Source organism: Mirounga angustirostris, unplaced genomic scaffold, assembly GCF_029215605.1.
Source record: "Mirounga angustirostris isolate CCGP_5_RB_7025 unplaced genomic scaffold, mMirAng1.0.hap1 SCAF_13, whole genome shotgun sequence".
Classification (NCBI taxonomy): domain Eukaryota; kingdom Metazoa; phylum Chordata; class Mammalia; order Carnivora; family Phocidae; genus Mirounga; species Mirounga angustirostris.
The window spans coordinates 58,204,973-58,225,397 of NW_026991721.1; the positions used below are offsets into that span (position 1 = coordinate 58,204,973).

General features: G+C 37.8%; 1 protein-coding gene, 1 long non-coding RNA gene and 1 pseudogene across 2 annotated transcripts; all 3 read left to right on the top strand.

Moving 5' to 3' along the window:
- Positions 1-756: 756 nt before the first annotated feature.
- On the top strand, positions 757-6,182 carry LOC123856666 (uncharacterized). The gene is made up of 3 exons (XR_006793727.3): positions 757-801; positions 5,767-5,856; positions 5,936-6,182. It is a non-coding gene; the product is annotated as an uncharacterized LOC123856666 (long non-coding RNA).
- Positions 6,183-6,644: 462 nt separating this feature from the next.
- On the top strand, positions 6,645-8,089 carry LOC123856665 (olfactory receptor 51H1-like; annotated as a pseudogene).
- A 6,988-nt stretch (positions 8,090-15,077) lies between these two features.
- LOC123856664 (olfactory receptor 51T1) lies at positions 15,078-19,652 on the top strand. Its single transcript, XM_045892809.3, has 2 exons — positions 15,078-16,518; positions 18,050-19,652. Exon 1 carries the CDS (start codon positions 15,474-15,476, stop codon positions 16,509-16,511), a length of 1,038 nt encoding a protein of 345 aa, XP_045748765.2. The 5' UTR covers positions 15,078-15,473; the 3' UTR covers positions 16,512-16,518; positions 18,050-19,652.
- Positions 19,653-20,425: the final 773 nt, after the last annotated feature.

A 20,425-nucleotide genomic window follows, 5' to 3' on the forward strand; every position in this document is an offset into this window, starting at 1 on the left:
AAACATTATAATCAAACTGCCAAAAGCCCAAGAATGATAATGGCAGAAGAAAATGACTAATCAAGTTACAGACTAAAAAGCTTGAAATAATTCCTGACTTTTTATCAGGAAAAAAAAATAGAGTCTGGAAAGCAGTTGAATGGCATATTCAAAGTTCTGGAAAAAAAAAAAAGCAGTCAACTTTAAAACAGTACAATAAAAATCTTTAACATGATAGAAGACAAGGAGAAAAGGAAGAATCAAAAAAGACTGAAACATATAAAAAACAAATATCAACATGACGGATGTAAATCTAATCAAATCAATAGTTACATTAAACTGGAATCTTTATACATTGGTGATGTGAGTATAAAATGGTTCAGCCACAAATAGTTGGACATTTTCTTCCAAATTAGAGAAACACCTATCATACTACCCAGTAATTCCTTTTCTAGATATCTGCCCAAACATGTCCATACAAAGATTATATGCTAATATTTCTAGCAACATTATTCATAATAGTCAAAAGTGGTAAACAACCCCAATGTATTTCAACTACCAAATGAGTAAATAAATATGTTTTACCCATACAATGACATACTACTCAGGAAGGAAAAAGAACAAGCTCTGAATATATTTAGCAGCATGGATAAAACTCAAAACATTATGTTAACTGGGAGACAAAAGACAATATATTTTATGATTCTTATATGAAATTTCTATTACAGGCAAACTATGAAAACAGAGAGCATATCTGTGGTTTCTTGGAGCTGGAGACATGCCCAGGGCTGATCTCAAACCACCGTCAAGGAATCTTTTTATGTAATGGAAGTTTTAAGACTGTTTTGGGGTAATAGTTTCACAATTGTATAAATTTACTAAAACTCTTCAAATTGTACACTTAAAATGGATCAGTTCTATGATTTGTAAATTATACCATAACAAAATAAGACAAATAAAAGAGCAAATTAAAAAAAAAGTCATTAGGAGACTATTGCTCTATTCTACAAGAGGTCATGGTAACCTTGCTGGCATGGTAGGAGCGAAGATGAAGGGAATTTGAAGTATGTGAAATATATTTTGGTTTGGACTCAATAGGCCATGGTAATGGATTAAATATAAGGGAGAGGGTAAGAAAAGATCTGGAATTTTGGTTTGAGTAACCGGGTGGATTGTGGTATGGTTAGTGTGATTTATTGAAATTAACTATAAGCAAATAGGAAGAAGTTTTGTTTTTGTTTTACAGTATTCACTGTGCTAATTTTAAGTTTCCTATTTGATATCCACATGGAATTATCAAGTAGTAATTGGTCTGGAGATCAAGACAGAATTCAGGCCTGAAGATATGCTTTTGGGGGTAATCGACATATGGAGATATTAAATCAATAGGATTTAATAATATCACTCAGGGAGAGTGGGATTAAAGTTTAGGGAAAAAGACCAAATAAGAGACACACTAACATTTAGTGATGTAGGAGGGAGATAAGCCATCAAAGGATATCGAAGAGTGGAAATTAAAGCAGGAGGAAAACATGGTGTCACAAAAAGATCAGAAATGAAAGTAACTCAACATGGAGGCAATTTTCCACTGTTTTGAATCCTGCTGAAAAGAAGAGTAAGGTGAGGAATGTTCTCTGGGTTTAACAATAAGCAGGCCATTGGAGACACCTGCAAAGATGCTTTCAGTGATGTGGGAAAGAACTCTCACTGAAGTGAATTGAGGAGAGAATGGGGAGTACATGGAAACAGAGACTACAGACCACAACTTTGAAAGGCTTTACTATGAAGCTGAGGAAGGAATGAGAAGTAGTAACTAGAAGGAAACATGAATGGCCTTTTCTTTTACATTTTTTCTTGCTTGCTTGCTTGCTTGCTTTCCTTCGTTCCTTCCTCCCCTCCTCTCTCTCTCTTTCTCTTTCTCTCTCTTTTAGAGAGAATTGTAAAGATTAGGCACTAAAGTATATTTGCATTTTGGTATAGCTAGTGAGGTACCATTCACACAGGACTGAGACGAATTCTATATCTGGTTGGTCACCATCACAGGTTTGAATTAGGGAAAACTAGGTCCTCTGAGATCAAGACAAAGAAGACCAAAATGCCCAGACGCCTGAGATTATATAGCTGTTGGCCCTGGGGACTTCTCCATGAAGACTGATGCCTTGTCTCTAGAGGATCACTTCAGAGGGAATTCTGGATTAGGGTCCTGCAGGTTTTAAATCTCTGGCTATACTGCTATGGTGGCCAGCATCAGAAATGACTCTCATCTCCTAGACTAGACTTTGGGTGAGTTGGGAAACAAACTGAGGCCCAGGTAGTGCTTTCTCTGAGGATGCTTTCACAGAATGGAGGGGACTGTAGTTATGGACAATTCATGGAGAAATCTTTAGAGGTCAGGACAGACTAGTCGGAGTGGAGGAGGTAGGATCTGTTAAGCCCAGTGTACTGTTTGGTCTGGACTTTGAATTTGATGGCAGAAGTTGTCTCTGTGGCCTAAAGCTTATCATCTCCTATAGGACTAAATAGACCTTCATAGCATAATGTTCAGAGCAGCTGGATTTAAATTTTATTTTTGGGATTTGAGTCAAGTTAATTAACTTCTCCGACTCTTATTTTACTGATGCATATTGGCAAAAGTTCTTTTCTCATAAGGTTTTTTTAGTCATTAAAAGAGGTAGTATATGTAAAGAGGTAAAAACAGAGGCTGAAGCATAAATAAGCATTTAATAAATATTAGATTTTTTTATTATTAAAGGACTGAAATAATTTAAAATGCCTGCCCATTATCTTTTGCATTATTTCCCTATATCATCATATAAAGTGATTGCTCATGATTTTTATATATCTATAAAGAACCTAGAATCCTCAGCTACAGCAAGAATTTTTTCAGCAAGAATTATTTTTCCATTTCCTTTACATTTTTCATTAAAATAGAAATAACAATTTGAACTGTACATATGAAGAATTCAGTGGTGAGTATATTCTACTACCAAAGCCTAATGAGAGAAACAAGAGTCTGCAAATTTTTGCCCTTCCTTCAGTCCTGGCTCAAGGCAAATAGCAAATATATTCCTTCCCCAAGTGAAAGACTAGTCCATGGCTCCTACAGAGGACAAATCCAAAGGGCCAGAACTGTGCTTCGGCCTGCAGCTGAATACTTATATACTTATATATAATTTACTTAGAGTATATTATGCTCGGTCCTGTCCTTTAGAGAATAGCTCTTCCACTTGGCTTCCTGGGTGGAAAAGAGCATTGAACTGTAGTTCCATAGCAATAGAAAAGAAAAACTCTTGTTGCCTATCTTCTCTTCCACCTCCATCCCCACATATGCTTCATAAACCACAGAAGCTCCTGCCCTTTTGCTGTGAGGGAAGTTTAGGTTTGATTCTGTCCATGGTCTGTCACTGGTATTGACAGAAACAGAGTTAGGCTGAGTAGAGCTGGTGATACAAGCTGGACATATTGACCCTTCTGTAAAGCATGTCTTCATTCAACCCCAGGTACATATTCCACTCCTGTTTCTGCTCTTGTTTTTCATGTTTTCTTTGATAAGGAAAGAAGTTGCTCCTTTGGTCCTCTGATTACTATGGCATGCCTAGTACTTAGTAGGCATTTGACAAATATGAAGCCATTAATCAGTAAGTTAATTAAACATGAAAATCTCTTCCTGAGTTCTTTAGATCTTAAGGAATCAAGAGCTTAGTTTGGGGGTGCCTGGGTAGTTCGTTTGGCTAAGGATCTGATTCTTGATTTCGGCTCAGGTCATGATCTCAGGGTTGTGAGATCAAGCCTCATGTGGGGCTCCACTCTGGGCAAGGAGCCTCTTAAGATTCTCTCTCTCCCTCTGACTGTCCCGGCGCTCTCTCTAAAAAAATAAATAAATAAAAGAGCCTAGTTTGTAATCCCTCTCTTGAATTCTGGAAGGACTGTGCTGGTCTTTGGGATCGAGCTCCTCAGATGGTCAGTGTGGTGTTGCTTTTGGGGTTCTAGTCCCTCAGAATCAATTATCCTTATTCTTTTCTTCCTCTTACTGATATTCACTACTCATGACTCCTACTAGCATATCATTCTTTCATCTCTAGTTTATCTAGGACCTGCTTCCAATAAATCCTTTACAGTAAGCCTTCATAATTAAGTGCAGAATCACTGAGCACAGATCCATAGATGTCCCATCTTGGGCACTGCAACAGCCACTACCTACAAGCCATAGATTTTCAGTGTTGGGCTAAACTGGCTGAGGCATGGAGAGATTTAGGTAATATAGAATTTGATCAAAATATATAACTAATATATGGGTAGGTAGATAACTTAGCAGTATATTAATGGATTTCATGGCTTATAAATATCTTCAGAGACAGTTTTCACAGTTAACCAAACATTACAAAATTTATAGATAACAGATGAACATTGATTATAGCTACCCTTTATTGAGTGTTGATTCTTTGTCTGGTGCTCACCTAAATGACCTATCAACATTTCCAGTGAATACTTTTAACTATCCCATGGTAAATACTATTATTTTCATTTTAATTTTAAAGAGGTAAGGAATAAAGCATAGAGATTATTAAGTAACTTGTTCAAGGTCACAGATGCAGGATTTAAACCCAGATGATCTATTTCCAGAGTCTTTAGTTTTAAAGCTATTTTCTTATTCATTTTTCCAGAAAAGAGACAAGACAGAGAAAAGTATGTAAAGAGACACAGGTTATGCAGTATATAGGTAAAAGACCCACAAATCCAACTGGATCTAAGATTTGTCAAGAGGTCAGCTAGAATGTTGGTATCCTTTAAATCTATAGTCTGCAGGATCAATTTTTCAAATTTCAATAGAGCTTTCTGGATTATGGAAATTTTCTATGTTTGTACCACACAGTTCAATAGTCACTAGCCATATGAAGTTATTGAACACCTGAAACGTGGTTAGTGAAACTAAGATACTGATGTTTTAATTTAACTTAAATGTAAATAGGCACAGATATCTAGTGGCTATGATATTGGACAGTGTAGAACTAAACTATTGACTTACAAGAAACTTGGAGTAACTCTGTCTGATTTCTAGTCATGCCCAAGCACCCAGAGATTTCTGCCCCTTGCAATTTGTCTAGTGACTTTTCTCCTTGTTGTGACCCAGGCTCCTGTTCCATTTTCTCTAACATGGGTCCTGAGATGCTCTTAAATAATATATGAATTCACTTAATTTTTATACAGAACTTTGCTTGTATTTGTGTGTGTGTGTGTGTGTGTGTGTGTGTAACATTCTTATTTGGGAGACTCTCCATCAGATTCTCATTAGCATCATAACTCAAACAATAAGAGACATGATAGTCCTATTCTTTCATTTAATCCTGAACCCTTATCAACTGTGGCTAGACTGGCCCAACAAGTGATTAGCTCAGGTGCACGTTTGGATATATCTTCCTGAAGATAACAGCAAATAATTGAAATAGAAGAGGGCTGTATGGCACCAAGATTTTAATATTGATCTTTGTCACTGCAAGTGTTAGGCATTAATGTCTAGAATGGCTCACAGGTTTATCTAGGTTTTACTCAGAGTAGGAAATACAGATACTGGTGACTCAAGGTGGAGTTTACTAGAACAGCCTCACAGAAGTATGGAATGCGGAGAAGGGGAAGTCTCTATGGAGGGACAGGGAAACTTAAGTCCAGTTGAATTTTTAACATCAGGGATATTGACTTCACCAATCTGAAAAATGTTTGGACCTTGTCTTTTGGAATCCTCTATGTGTGGAATTAATTTCATTTCATTCATTTCATTTCTTACCGAAGAAGAAGACAGGGCCTGAGTATAAGACTGAAGGAGAAGAGTTGGAATATTTCTGAAAAGGAGCTAAAGCAACTCTACTCTGGCCCCTCTGGGTAAGGTTTTCTACTTTTTCCATAACAAATTACCACAAACATAGTGGCTTATAATACACATATAATTATTTTCTTACAGTTCTTAAAGTCAGAAGTCCAACAAGACCCTTACTGGGCTGAAATCAAGGCGTCAGCAAGTCTGCATCCCTTTCTGAAGACTCGAGGGAAAATTCTGTTCCACTGCCTTTTCCAGCTTCTAGAGGCTACCCATATTTCTTGGCTTTCTGTCCCCTTCCTTCACCTTCACCAGTCGTGCTGTCTTTCTCATGCTGCTATCTCTCTGGTTCTCTGCAGCTGGGAAAATTTCTTCAATTTTAAGGACTCATATGATTAGATTTGGCCTACCTTGGTAATCCAGGATAATCTCATCTTGAGATCCTTAGCTTTAATCACATCTGCAAAATCTCTTTTGCCGTGTAAGCTAACATATTCATAGGTTTCAAGAATTAGGATTTGAACATCCTTGGAGACCTTTATTCTGCTTACCATAATGGGTCCTTCTAAAGTTTTTTGGCAGCCAGAGTAACTTCTCCCTCCATCACCTGCTGCAAGCTCAGGTCCTTTTAGTACCCACACACTCCCAGGAATGCAGAAGGTTAGAGCTTTACAGACCTTAAAGAGTGTATTTCTTCCTCTGTCCCACATCATGCAGGTGGAAAATTGAGTCCCAATGAGCATAATGTCTAAATCACCACAATTTAAGATCACAGTCAAGATAAAGACACATACACACATCTGCATATCTGTGTTTATGAACAACCCTTATGTCTCATTTGTGCTTGCTAACATTTCCTTTCTGGTTATTGGCATCAGTGTCATTACCCACATAAATGTCCAATATAAAATTCTTTCTTAGCAAGGAAATAAGTCAGGTAACTCCTTGATGTTTCTGGATGAATTATATCCCTATTGGATGCAGATGTTGATTGAAGTTTTTTCTTTTTTCTTTCTCCTAAGTATATTTTAGCATATAATGGTCATTGATTTATTGCCTCATGGGGTAGGACAATCAGTTTCTCTATCAGATTGTGGACATAAATGTATTAGAATATTATTGAAGTCACTCCTTATGGCTACTATCTCAATACTTATAGCCACTGATTCTAACTGAAGCTGTTTGACTTGATGAATTCTCTTTTTGCCCAGTCAGACCTTCATTCCACTATGTAACCATTCAACCAAACTGCTGATAACCACCAGAACTTTACCATGACTGGGATTCCGGGAATGCCAGAGAAAGACTTCTGGATGACCTTGCCCCTTTGCCTTCTTTACAGTACCACATTCTTAGGCAACGTCATCATCCTTGTTGTCATCAAGATTGAGCAAAGTCTCCATGAGCCTATGTATTATTTTTGGCTATGCTAGCTGCCACTGACCTCAGCCTTTCACTATCTCCCATGCCCACCATGATTAGTGTTCACTGGTTCAACTGGCGCTCAATAACCCTTGATGCCTGCATCACTCAGATGTTCTTTATCCATACCTTTGGGGCAGTAGAATCAGGTGTTCTGGTTGTCATGGCCTTTGATTGCTTTGTGGCTATTCACTTCCCTTTGCACTTATACTACCTTTCTCAGTCATAGAGTCATCAGCAAGATTGGAGCAATAGTCCTGCTATGAAGTGTGGGTGCAGTGTTCCCTGTGCCTTTCCTCATCAAAAGGCTACCTTTGTGCCACTCCAATATCCTTTCCCATGCATACTGCCTCCACCAGGATGTCATAAGGCTTGCCTGCGCTGACACCCGTGGCAATTGCATCTATGGCCTGCTGGCTGTGATCTTCATCATTGTACTGGATGCCTTGATCCTTTCGATTTCTTACTTTCTAATCCTCCAGGCAGTACTGGGTATTGCTTCCCAAGAACAGAGACTCAGGGCTCTCAACACCTGCTTCTCTCATATCTGTGCAGTATTGTTCTTCTATGTGCCTCTCATTGGCACGACTCTAATTCACTGCTTTGGGAAACATTTGTCACCAATAGTACACACTCTTATGGCCAATGTCTACCTTTTGCTTCCTCCTGTGCTCAATCCTATTGTGTACAGTGTTAGGACCAAGCAGATCTGGCAGCAGATTGTCCGAGTGTTCTGTGGGGACAGGATTGGCCCTTAATGGCATCTATGAGTTCTGTGTAGATGCAATCAAGTCAGGGAAGAGCATCAAATGTACCACTGTCCAATAGAATTTCCTGCAGTGATGGAAGTGTTCTAAATCTCTGTTGTTTAATGCATTAATTAAACTAGCCACACATAACTATTGAACACTTTAAACTTTGGTAGTACAACCAAGGAACTGAATATTTAAATTTTATTTTATTTTAATTAATTGAAATATAAATTTAAGTAGTGACATTAGCTAGAAGCTACTGTATTGAATAGTACAAATCTAATGGGTTATAATATGCCTTTGTATAATGGTTTTGATGAAAGCAATAATTTATCTTAGGTAGCTTGATAGATATGAATTATCCTTAAAATGGTATGTAACAGTTTATCAACATTTTAAAAAAATTTTATTTCTTTAAGTTATCTCTACACCCTTGTGGGGCTTAAACTCACAACCCCAACATCAAGAGTCACATAGTCTTGCAACTGAGCCAGTTAGGCACCCCACAGCTTATCAACATTTATGTACAATAAAATTCACTCTTTTTAGTATATGGTTCTAATCAACTTTTGACAAATACATAGAATCTTGTAACCACCAGTGACACCAAGATATAGAATAAATACATCACTGTTCAAAATTCCCTCATGTTACCCCTTTGCATCCATACCCAATCCCTGGCAAGCTCTCATTTGTTTTCCACGCCTATAATTTCTCTTTTTTGAGTGTCATGGACCCTGTAGTATGTAGTCTCCCATGTCTGGCTTCTTAGCATAATACATGTGAGATTCATTCATGTTGTGGTGTGTAGTGGTAGTTTATTCTTTTTTATTGCTGAACACTATTCCATTGTATGTCATTAACAATTTTTTCAAGAAAAATCCCCAGATTGTTTTTGCTCCATTATAGTCAATCTGGGTTGTTTTTGCTCCATTATAGTCACTCTGGAATTCAGACATTCCTGTTCTTTTGCCTTTTGTGTTTATATGTTCTTTGAGTATTTTTTAAAGATTTTTATTTATTTATTTGGCAGAGAGAGAGACAGCGAGAGAGAGAACCCAAGCAGGGGGAGTGCGGAGGGAGAAGCAGGCTCCTGGCTGAGCAGGGAGCCCAATGCAGGGCTCAATCCCAGAACCCTGGGATCATGACCTGAGCCGAAGGCAGACGCTTAATGACTGAGCCACCCAGGTGCCCGGTTCTTTGAGTATTTTTTATAAAAATAAAGTGTGTATGTACAATAGGCTGGAAGCAAGAGAGAAAAATATTAAAAAGAAAATGGCAGGTAAAGTATGAGAGCATGGTGCAGTCAATGTGCTGGAAGAATAGGAACTCCTACATATACGTTAGATTTTAATTTAGACTTCATTTTTGTCCAGAAAGCTTTTCTGACATGCCTTTCTTTACTTATGTTACAGTTTCTCATACTGCACCATAACTTACTAATAGTATATCTTCCCTGCTAGTCTATATACTTTATAAGAACAGGTACCCTTTTAACTTTATTTCAGTCTTTCCCAAGTACTTAATGTAGTTCAGAACATATGATGGACACTCAATATATAATTTTTTTGAATTAACAAATGAGTGAAAACTGTACTTTATCAAGATTGATTTCATGCTTCCAAACTTCTTTGTTTCATTTAATATTAGTAAGTTTCATTTGAAATTTCCAGAGTCATTCATTTTTGCTGGTGGGAACCAGTGGAAAGGGGTGGTATTTACATATAGATATGAACATTACTTACTGTGTAATTTTATGGAGTTAATTAATCTCTCCAGATACTTGTTGGGATAGATATCTTCGCTCAGTGTGCCCAATAAACATATAAGAGTATGGACCAGAAAATGTTCAAGGAGGATTGGAAAGTCAGAGATTATTATACATGGTCAGAATTATTAATTCACGGCCTACTATGGAGAGGTGGATTCTGGTCAGAATAAGGCTTAAACCGGATGTGGGCATACAGTTGGGAAGCAAGCAATCTGTAGAATGGATGGATAGAGGAACATATATTACAACCATATTTTCTGAAGCTATAGTGGAAGCAGTTGACTATAGGAGGCAGTATAACATAGAGTAAGAGCTTTAGAGTAAGTAAGACATGGACTTGAATGCCAACTCTGTAACTTGCTAACTTTTAAATGGGTAAAGTTATTCTAAACCTCTCTGAGTTTAAGTTTCCTCATCTGTGAAACAATGGAGAATAATACTTAACCTGTAAACTTGATAATGAATAAATACAACAATGCATTTAAAGGGTGTAGTGCAATTTTTAGCATGTATCATGACTTCATCAAGTGCTAGTTTAATTATGCTTAGAAGGGTAGGTGGGCTGCAAATGTGACTCAGTGAATAGGTTGGCTTCTTAGGAGGGGCTTCTGGGTAAGAGGAGAGACATGGGAATGGCCAGGGCACAATGAGACCTGTTAAGAATAGTACATACTGGAGCAGAGAACAGAGGGAGGACTTATCTGTACTCTCCTGATCCTGCTCTGACATTCAGGGAGCCTCCCTGGCTGAGACTCTGTAGCCTAAGGCAGGGTGAAGAGGAATGGTTGTAGTTATCGGACCAAAGCAGACAGTTTTAGAAGGTACCCATTACTGTCAGCCCCCAGGGCCAGGACTATGCTTACAGCTCCTGATGTATGGAGTTTGCTTGGGCCTGGGAGCAGGGTTTGAAGCTGTCAGGGAGATGTGTCTGAGCTGTTATAGAGGAACATATTCTTATGGGTCCCATAATTCTTGCTCCACCCAGTACACTCACTAATAAAGATAGCTCTTTGTTGCTTGGTGACTCTACTAATTTTCCTATAAAGCCTCCATTCTTGGGAGCTGGTTTAGTCCTTGCTTGGTGATGGGTCTGAAGAGAAGTTGGTGGTGTTTCCTGCTGATGTGAACAGGTAAGAAGAGTGTATAAATGGAAAGGGATAGAAGGCAAAGGGATGAAGGGGTGAGAAATGCTAGGAGAAAGAGGGAAGGGAGAAGAGCAATGAATGATGGGGGCTACATGTCAGCTGGAGTGAAGAAATGGAGGGATATGATGGAGCCTGGATAAAACTGAGATAGGGAGACAGAGGACAGGAGGAAACAGAAGGATAAAGAGAAAAGATGAGACTCAGAACTCTTTTTTTTTTCAGTATATATATATATATTTTATTATGTTATGTTAATCACCATACATTACATCATTAGTTTTTGATGTAGTGTTCCATGATTCATTGTTTGCGTATAACACCCAGTGCTCCATTCAGTACATGCCCTCTTTAATACCCATCACCAGAACTCTCTTATGGACAAGATCATTCAGCTGTCAGTAAACCTTACTAATTGAAGCTGTCTATTATTCCAGATCCTACTTTAGTAGCTAGCATTAGAAACACAAGAATGCCCAAACTTTTGAGGAACTCATCTTCCAGGCAGATAAAGAGGATTACATCTACTTATATAAATTACTAATATCAGCCATGCCTCAATATTAAGAGTCAAATGAAAGGTCCAAGTATGAAGTGGTGCAGAGAAGCAAAGGCTTCTGGTGAACATATCCTGGAGCTGTCAGGGCAGGTTCCAGATTGTGAAGAGAATAGATTTCAGTGTTGAGAAATGACCAGAAGGTTTGGGATTGGTAGATAACATGGATTGCTTTTTACTGTTATTGATGCTGGAAAGCAGGGATGTTGACCTGTAGATCACTAAATTATTGAGTTGGGTGGATCTTATCCAAGTCATATAATCTAGGCTTTTGTATATGAATTGGTAGACATTACTTTCTGGCTATTCAGATGGAGAATTGAAAATAGAAAGCACTAGCCTGTTTTTCTGGTTAGTGGGCAGTGCAGAGAAAACCTTGATGAACTGAGGCACTGAACTTTATCCTACAACTGGTTCCAGAGTATATGAGTTCACTGGACCAGAGAGGAAGCCCTCTGCTCCTTCTCCTGTCCACATATCTACATTCCATAGGAAACATGTTCTCCAGCAGCAAAATGAGCCATTGTCTCCTCTCCTTCTACCCCCTCACATCATCCAGTGTCATCTTTTGGTCCTTTATGTGATACAATTCAAAGAACAGAAGATAACTGGAATCTGCTTTATGATCACCTTATCTCTCAATTACTCTTCCATTCCAAAACTCCTCTCTACATATAACAGCACAGAGAGATACACACAATATAAACATAGAAACATTCACACATATTTCTAAACACACATGGATGTCCCAAATATTCTTCTTTAAATAAGCCATGAGGACATTGTTTTCTCTTTTACTGATTTCTCATCTCTATTGCTCCTCTAAATCATATATACATATATATGATTATATACATATATATACAACAGAGTATAAATAATTCTTATATTTTAAAAGAAAGAAATCACACTGTCCAACTACTCAACTTTTCTCATAAGCTTAGCTTCTCTGAATAGTTTATGGTTTAATGAAAAATAATGGACCTTAGAGTTAGTAAATCTGGTTTTGAATTTTGAATCTGTATCTATTTTACCTTTGCTATACTGTTTTATCTTGCTAGGCCACTTCCCTTTCTTTAAAATAGGATAAAAACATCTATATCCATTTTTCCTGGGATTATATAAAATTATATATAAGATGGCTAGTAAATGTTGACATATACAGAGGTTCTTAATTCATCTCCTTTTCTCTTAACCTACCCTCCTTCTTCCAATCAGTGAGAGGATATTACTCTCCTTAGTTTCCCTAGTGGCTAGGCTCATCCTTCCCTCAAAATTTCCAGGCTCAATATATATTTCTCTCATCTAGTCTTTATCCATAGCTCTATCATCTGTCATTTATTTATCTACCCACCAATACATCTAATGTAAATTAGATTATTTGAGTTTTTATCATGTACCAATCACTAAGCTTGTCTCTAGAGAAAATACAAAGATGAACACATATGTTTTATATTCCCAGAGAGCCAGCATTCTAGAGGGAGAAAGAAATGTGATCAAGCAATAGAATTTTAGTGCTTTAAAAAAAAATACATAAAGTACTATTGAAGGAGAGTCAATAGATTGAGTGATTTGGTGTTGCAGAGAGATTCTTGGAAGGTTTTCACAGAGGAGATTCACTCTTTTTTTTTTTTTAAATGTTTAACAGTGGCTCTATTAGGTGAATGATTGAAAGCATTCAACATTAAATTCAATTTACTTCACATTAATGTTTGCAAAAACATTATTAGCAATTCTTAAATATTTCAAATCAACCAACTTAAGGACAGAAGGCATGCTTATAAGTCTTCTGAGGTGATGTGAAGACTGAAAGGAGCCTAGGACTTGAGTCCAGGTCTCTAACCACCCCTGCCATGGGTCACACTTACGACACTTCTGGCAGGATCAGGAAGGGGTCTGTACCTCTCAATCTTGAAGTTCCCTCATATGAGTTCACCAGTAATGACATAGTAATTGCTGGTTAGAGATTCACTCTTAATATCTGTGTTCATCAGGTTGAGAAGAAGAAGAATGAAACAGAAATCTCAACAGCCTTCTGTTTTCCTGTCTTGCTAGTCTTCCCATGTGTCCCCATGTGGTAATAGCCCTTCATTAATATTTTGCCTTGGCTTCTGACACTATTCATTCCACCGAGTTGAGGGAGTTTTGAATGCAGAAACTGTTCTTTATTCATTTCTGTTTCCCTGGCCATCAGCAGTAACTGACATTAAAATAATCATTTAGAGTCTAAATGGCTGACATAAGTCAGCATGTTTGTAATCCATATCTCATTTGGCATTAGTTTTCCTGATTCTTAGTGTGTTTTTTTCAACCATGTATAATATAATAATATTAAATATTATGGCAGAAAAAGCAATTAGTCTTTTCTTTTCCCCTCTGGAGTAACAAGTCCTTTCTATCACCATCTTCAGTAGACTGGAGGAGGGGGAAAAAATAACCAACAATCCCTTATATTTATGTTTATGTTTATATAGCAACTGACAGGGCCTGGTACTAGCAAATTACTTGCATCCACTCAGACACAAGACAGCAAACCTACATACTGAAAAATAAGAATACTTATGGCTGGCCATATCCACACAACACATGGGCTGAGTATATCATTCCTTGCTAGCTCTTCATTGATGATTCAATGCCCTACGTACAATTTTTTTTTTAAAGATTTTATTTATTTATTTGACAGAGAGAGACACAGTGAGAGAGGGAACACAGCAGGGGGAGTGGGAGAGGGAGAAGCAGACTCCCCGCCGAGCAGGGAGCCCGATGCGGGACTCGATCCTGGGACTCCAGGATCATGACCTGAGCCGAAGGCAGTCGCTTAACCAACTGAGCCACCCAGGCGCCCCCCTACGTACAAATTTTAAAATCAGCAATGATGGTACCAGCATTCAGTGAACAAGTCCTAAATAGAATTGCAATGGTCATCCTAAATATGGATTCCAGATTCTGCCTCCTTTATAACACCATCTCTCTTTTCTGTGCAGCTGCCCTTCTATGTACTTTCTCACTCAGTGAGCTACTTGATATTCCAACTTGTGATGTCACCTCAGCCTTCCATGTCCTGCAGTGATTCCCTTTTAGTTATTAGTCCCTACTTCCATCCCACCCATGCTTTTTACAAAGTCACTCATCACATGTTGCTGAGTGCTTCCCATGAATTTCATACTGGAGTTTTGTCTAGGCTTACCTACTTTGCCTAGCTTAGGATGCCTGAAATGTATTCCAGAATACTGTTTAGGATTTTTCACAGAATTCGTTAGAGCAGTCTGCTCACAGTGACTTGGTCCAAAGTCACATGCTAATTTTAACTATCCATGGAAAGGATAGAAACAAGTATCCCAAGATGTAAGATGAAGAAAAGGAGATCTAGACCTAGTTATTTTCAGTATACCTGGAAAAGTACATGGGGAAACAGAATTAAAACACAAGATAAAATCAAGTCCCATACACATGTGGAGTGGGGAAGGGAGAAATTATAGGGACTATTCCACTATAGGAAAAGGAACAAAGAAACCCTGATACCAAAAGGAGACTTCTAATAGAGTATACTAGGAGGGTGTGGCTGATGATAGAAGTACAAGGATACTTCTGGATACAGTATCCCAGACCAGCTTCCAGCAAGGACATTATGGAGTATGCTATCACATGTGCCCAGTGGCTCTCGTGTGCTTGTCCATTGTTTCCTAAGCAATTTATACAGCTTGGAGATTTAATGCAAAGACCCATCAATTGTAATTGTGGTTGTTGTTGTTTTGTTGGTGTGTGTGCATGTGTATGATATAAGCCTATAGGCATTTCCTACTTCAAGCCTCAGGACTAGTCTGGGCAGTAGGGTGGGGATGAGCCTAAAGAGATTGATGGTTATAGTTGGGAGAGGGTAGAGGAAGAAAAATGGGGCCAAGTTTTGATAAGAAAAATTCAATACTGTGGAATTATGTGATAGGTACCATAACTGGACTGGGGGCTTTGAATATAGAGAAACAACTGTGTAATTTGGGAAGAGTTTATAAATGAGTTAGAACTTGAAAAAAGGATCACTATGACAAACATTATCCTTGTTGTCTCTCTTTTCAGGGTGTGTTCTCAATTCACCATGGTAATTTTTAATAACACCACATCATCTTCCCCAAACTTCCTACTCACTGCATTTCCTGGGCTGGAACTTGCTCACGTTTGGATCTCCATCCCTGTCTGCTGTCTCTACATCATTGCCCTCTTGGGAAACAGCATGATTTTGTTTGTCATCGTCATTGAGAGGAGTCTCCACAAGCCTATGTACTATTTCCTCTCCATGCTGTCAACTGTTGATCTATGTCTGACCATCTCAACCCTTCCCACTGTGCTTGGGGTTCTCTGGTTTCATGCCCGGGAGATTAGCTTGAAAGCTTGCCTCATTCAAATGTTCTTTGTGCATGGCTTCTCCTTCCTGGAGTCCTCAGTGCTCGTAGCCATGGCCTTTGACCGCTTTATGGCTATCTGTAACCCACTGAAGTATGCCACTGTCTTCACAGACATGATAATCCTGGTGATTGGACTGGTCATCTGCCTGCGGCAAGTTATTTTCACCTTTCCCATGGTTCTAGTCTTGAAGAGTGTATCTTTCCATTCAGACAAAGAGCTTTCCCACCCATTTTGCTACCACCCAGATATGATCAAATACACATATCCCAGCCCCTGGATCAACAATTTTTGGGGCATGTTTCTTCAGCTCTACCTGACTGGCACTGACTTGCTGTTCATTCTTTTCTCCTACGTTCTGATTCTCCGAACCGTCTTGAGAATCGTGGCCCCTAAGAAGCAACAAAAAGCTCTCAGCACTTGTGTCTGTCACATCTGTGCTGTCACTGTTTTCTATGTGCCCATGATCAGCCTGTCCTTTACACACCGCCTTCTCAGCTCCACCCCAAGAGTGGTCTGTAGCATTCTGGCCAATGTTTACTTGATTTTACCACCTGTACTGAACCCTATCATTTATAGCTTGAAGACCAAGGCGATCCGCCAGGCTATGCTCCAGCTGCTCCAGTTTAAGGGCTCACGGGGCCCCAGTGTGAGGCATCTTAGAGGACGGTGGGATTGAAGGGGAGGTAAGTTACATTTAAGTAGGGAAGGGATTTGGGTTTGTGCCATCCTCAGGCATTTTGGTTACCAAGGCAGTTTCAATTAAGTCACTGGAGCAGAAAGAGGAGAATACATTTCCCCTAAACTTACTGAAGAGTTAAACAAAACAAAACAACACTATAGTTCAAAACCAAATTAATTGTGTTTGCCCCTCAAACATTTAAAACAATTACATGGAACTCCTGTGCACATTAAAAGCATGATAAGATCACTTTATTCTAGTTGAATAATTTAATTATCTGCTTAAAAATGGTAACTCTTTGACCAAAAATAAATGCACATTAAAAACAAAATAAGATCATTTTATTCTGGTTGAACAATTTAATTATCTGCTTAAAAATGATAATTCTTAGGCCAAAAATAAATGACTATAATTTTCTGTCTGCACTCAGATGACCAAAAATCATTTATTTCTGCGGTCACATTTCCCAGGGGGCATCACAGATTTTTCCTTGAGCTGGTAAATGAAAGAGTTATGTGTGTGCAAAGACATGCACATTGCACTGTGTAATTTAACTAGGAAATTTTTGCACACTGGTTTCAGTTCCTAAAGTCACCTCCAGGGAGCCCCATCTCCTTACAGATGCACTCCCCGAACCTCTATCTTTTCTTGAATCTTTTCTCTCCTTAGCAAAGTGAAACTGTCACAGAACTAATTGCTACTTGTTATACCTCCAGTGAGTCCAATATCTAAAGTCACATATTGCCTTTCGTTATTTTTCCCATTGCCTAGATAATCTAAATACAGTTCTTGATTCTGATTCTGTAACACCTCTTCCGTGTCAGCTCTGCCTCAGGACAGCACCTTTTTTTCTATTTGCCCTTGTTTCTTGGGTAGTTAATTTTTTACCTATCTGTTGGGCTTCTCGACCTTTTGGTGTGCTTGTCATTGTAGAATTGCACAGTGACTTTGATGCTTCTTAGTAGGAAATCTTTGGAGTATCTTTCTTAACAATATTTGTTTTGTCAAGAAGTAACCTCACTATCGAGTTGATAGGATGTTGGAATTTTCCTGTTTTCTTTCACATAGAGTTATGAAGCTTTGTTCCACTCAGGATAATTCATGTCTGAGCACAGGAGAACAAGCAGATATTCTGATCTGAGCCACCTGTCTCCTCTCCCTATATCAACTTCCTACTCCTGGCAGACAGGGGATACCATTTCCAAACTCTGGTGTGTTTGCCCCGGCCTTCTGTTCAGCTCAAGCTAGTGTAATGCCTCAGGGTTGTAGGGCCTTTTTAGAGTATAGAAAATTCTGAATTCCAAGAGTTTTAGTTGAACAGTTGTAGAAATGTGCAAGCATTCTTCCAGTTTTATGATGGTCAATATTTAAGGCAGTCTGCTGCATTTGTGTTCATCTTTTTTTATTCCAAATGTGCTTTTCATATCTAGCTCAAAAGGCAACTCACCTGCTCAATACCAAAAACACTTTTATCAGTCTTCTTCATCCCCCTAGTAATTTTTTTTTTTTAAAGATTTTATTTATTTATTTGACAGACAGCAAGAGAGCACAAGCAGGAGGAGCAGTAGAAGGAGAGGGAGAAGCAGGCTCTGCACGGAGCAGGGAGCCCGATGCGGGACTCGATCCCGGGACTCCAGGATCATGACCTGAGCTGAAGGCAGTCGCTTAACCAACTGAGCCACCCAGGCGCCACCCCCCCAGCAATTGTTAATAGGACATGAATTTGTTTTGTTGTTATTTCAAGGAATGTATTTAATATATTTGGAGGTTGTTCGGATTATGTCATGTCTGATTATAAATGTCTGATTATAAATGTATACTTATACACACCTATATATAATATATATAATTAAAATTTTGTGATTAAAAAGATAACAAAAATCATTCACAATCTACTAATGAGAGATTTTATGATATATAAGTGAATCTTTTTTTAGTAGCCAACATATGTGTGCACACATACTTTTTTTTAAAGATTTATTTATTTATTTGAGAGAGAGAGCATATATGCAGGGGGCAGGGGCAGATGGAGGAGGAGAGGGAATCCTCAAGCAGACTCCCCACTGAGCATGGAGTCCAACTCAGGGCTTGATCCCAGGACCCTGAGATCACGACCTGAGCAGAAATCAAGAGTTGAATGCTCAAATGACTGAGCTACCCAGGTACCCCTGCACACACATGCATTTATGAACTAGGATACTAGTGTATACTCAAAATGTATATCTTACTTATTTGCTTGATATTATTTATCATTTTCTGTTAATAATATATCAGATTTTTATATTAGACTTTACTTCCACTAGGAAGCTCTCTCCTTTGATTCTCCACTAAAATAGGCCAGTTACCAGTCTTTTATTTACTTTCTTATATGTGTACTTAACTTACCACACTTTCCTCAGTGAATTTAATTATTTATTTACTTGATCTCCCCACCACCAGACTGTAAGCTCCTTGATAGCAAGTCTAAATTTAAGTTTCATTTAATCCTTAACATTTAATACAATGCTTAGCAAATGCCACTTAGTTGTTGATGCTGTTTCATAGGTGAATAATATTTGTTATTATTTGTATATCATGGTTTATGTTATTTATTACTTAATATTTCAGTAGTTTACGTATTTTTATCATAGAAAATAATCCTTGATATACATTATAAATAAATATTTGATCACACCTCTGATTATGTTCTTAGATTCCTAGAATATGAATTATTAAATTTAGAAAGAAGCAAAATAATAGTTGGTCTGGTGTAGTGCATGAGGTTGTAGGCTCTGGAAATGTACTACCTGGATTTATAAAGCTCCTAACACTTTATAGTTCTTTGTTTTTGGAAAAATTGTTGAACTTCTCAGAGCTTTAGCTTCTTAATCCATGAAACAGGAGGAAGTAATAAAATCTGCCTTCCCACATTCTTGCAAAAGTTAATTGAGTTTATACAAGTAAGTATATAGCCCAATGTCTGGTACCTGGTGAACGTTGGATTATACTGTATGTTAATTAACTGGAATTTAAATAAAAACTTATCTTTGTACTTAATTCCTAATTTATTTTAGTTTATTTTTGTGTGTAATAAAAGATCACACACAAATATGGTTTCTAAAGTAGGTTGTAATTTTTTCTACCACTATTATTTGAATAACCTGTTTTCAATGAGGTTCTGATATTCTTTAATTATATATTATTTTCATATCATTTAGAGTATATTGCAGTGTGTTTATTCTTCTTTGTTCTTCCCATTGATTTGTTGAGCAAACTACACACAATTTTATAGCTGTTTAATAAATTTCTCTATCTTATGAAACTATTTTACAATTGCTATTTATTTTTTTCTTATATTCCCAGTTGACAGTTGAAAATCTGTTTTAAAATTATTTTGGTACATTCTCAGTGAAATATTACTGGAAGCTTGATTGGAAATGCATTAAACCTCTATTATAATTGAGGAAAACAGATTGTAGCCTATTCACTCTTATGATCCAGAAAAACATTTATTGACACCTTATGACTTGAGCAGTTTCTTCTTGTAAAGATCTGAATTTCTGAGTTGAGGGCAAATACTAAAGAATGGAAGATAAATATTCTGCCTTGTTTCTCTCATGACAACCTGTTTGCTTTTCCTTGTGGCTACACAGGACATGAACCATTTATCAGGGCAGCTTCTTTGACTTAAAATTTATAGTTATTCCTTACTAATTTTGGCAGTAGTTTTTTTTTTTAATCATTTTAGATGTTCTGTATGCTTGTAATTTATTATCATATCCTGAATTGTCAAAGGTTTTTTTTGTATGTGCGCCTGTTTTGTCTTTTTTTCTAAACAGGTTGGGAGATGTGTCAGACTACTATCCACATGTCATTTATATACAGTGTACAGGTCTGGAGATATGCCAACAAATTTGATGTATACAGTTTCT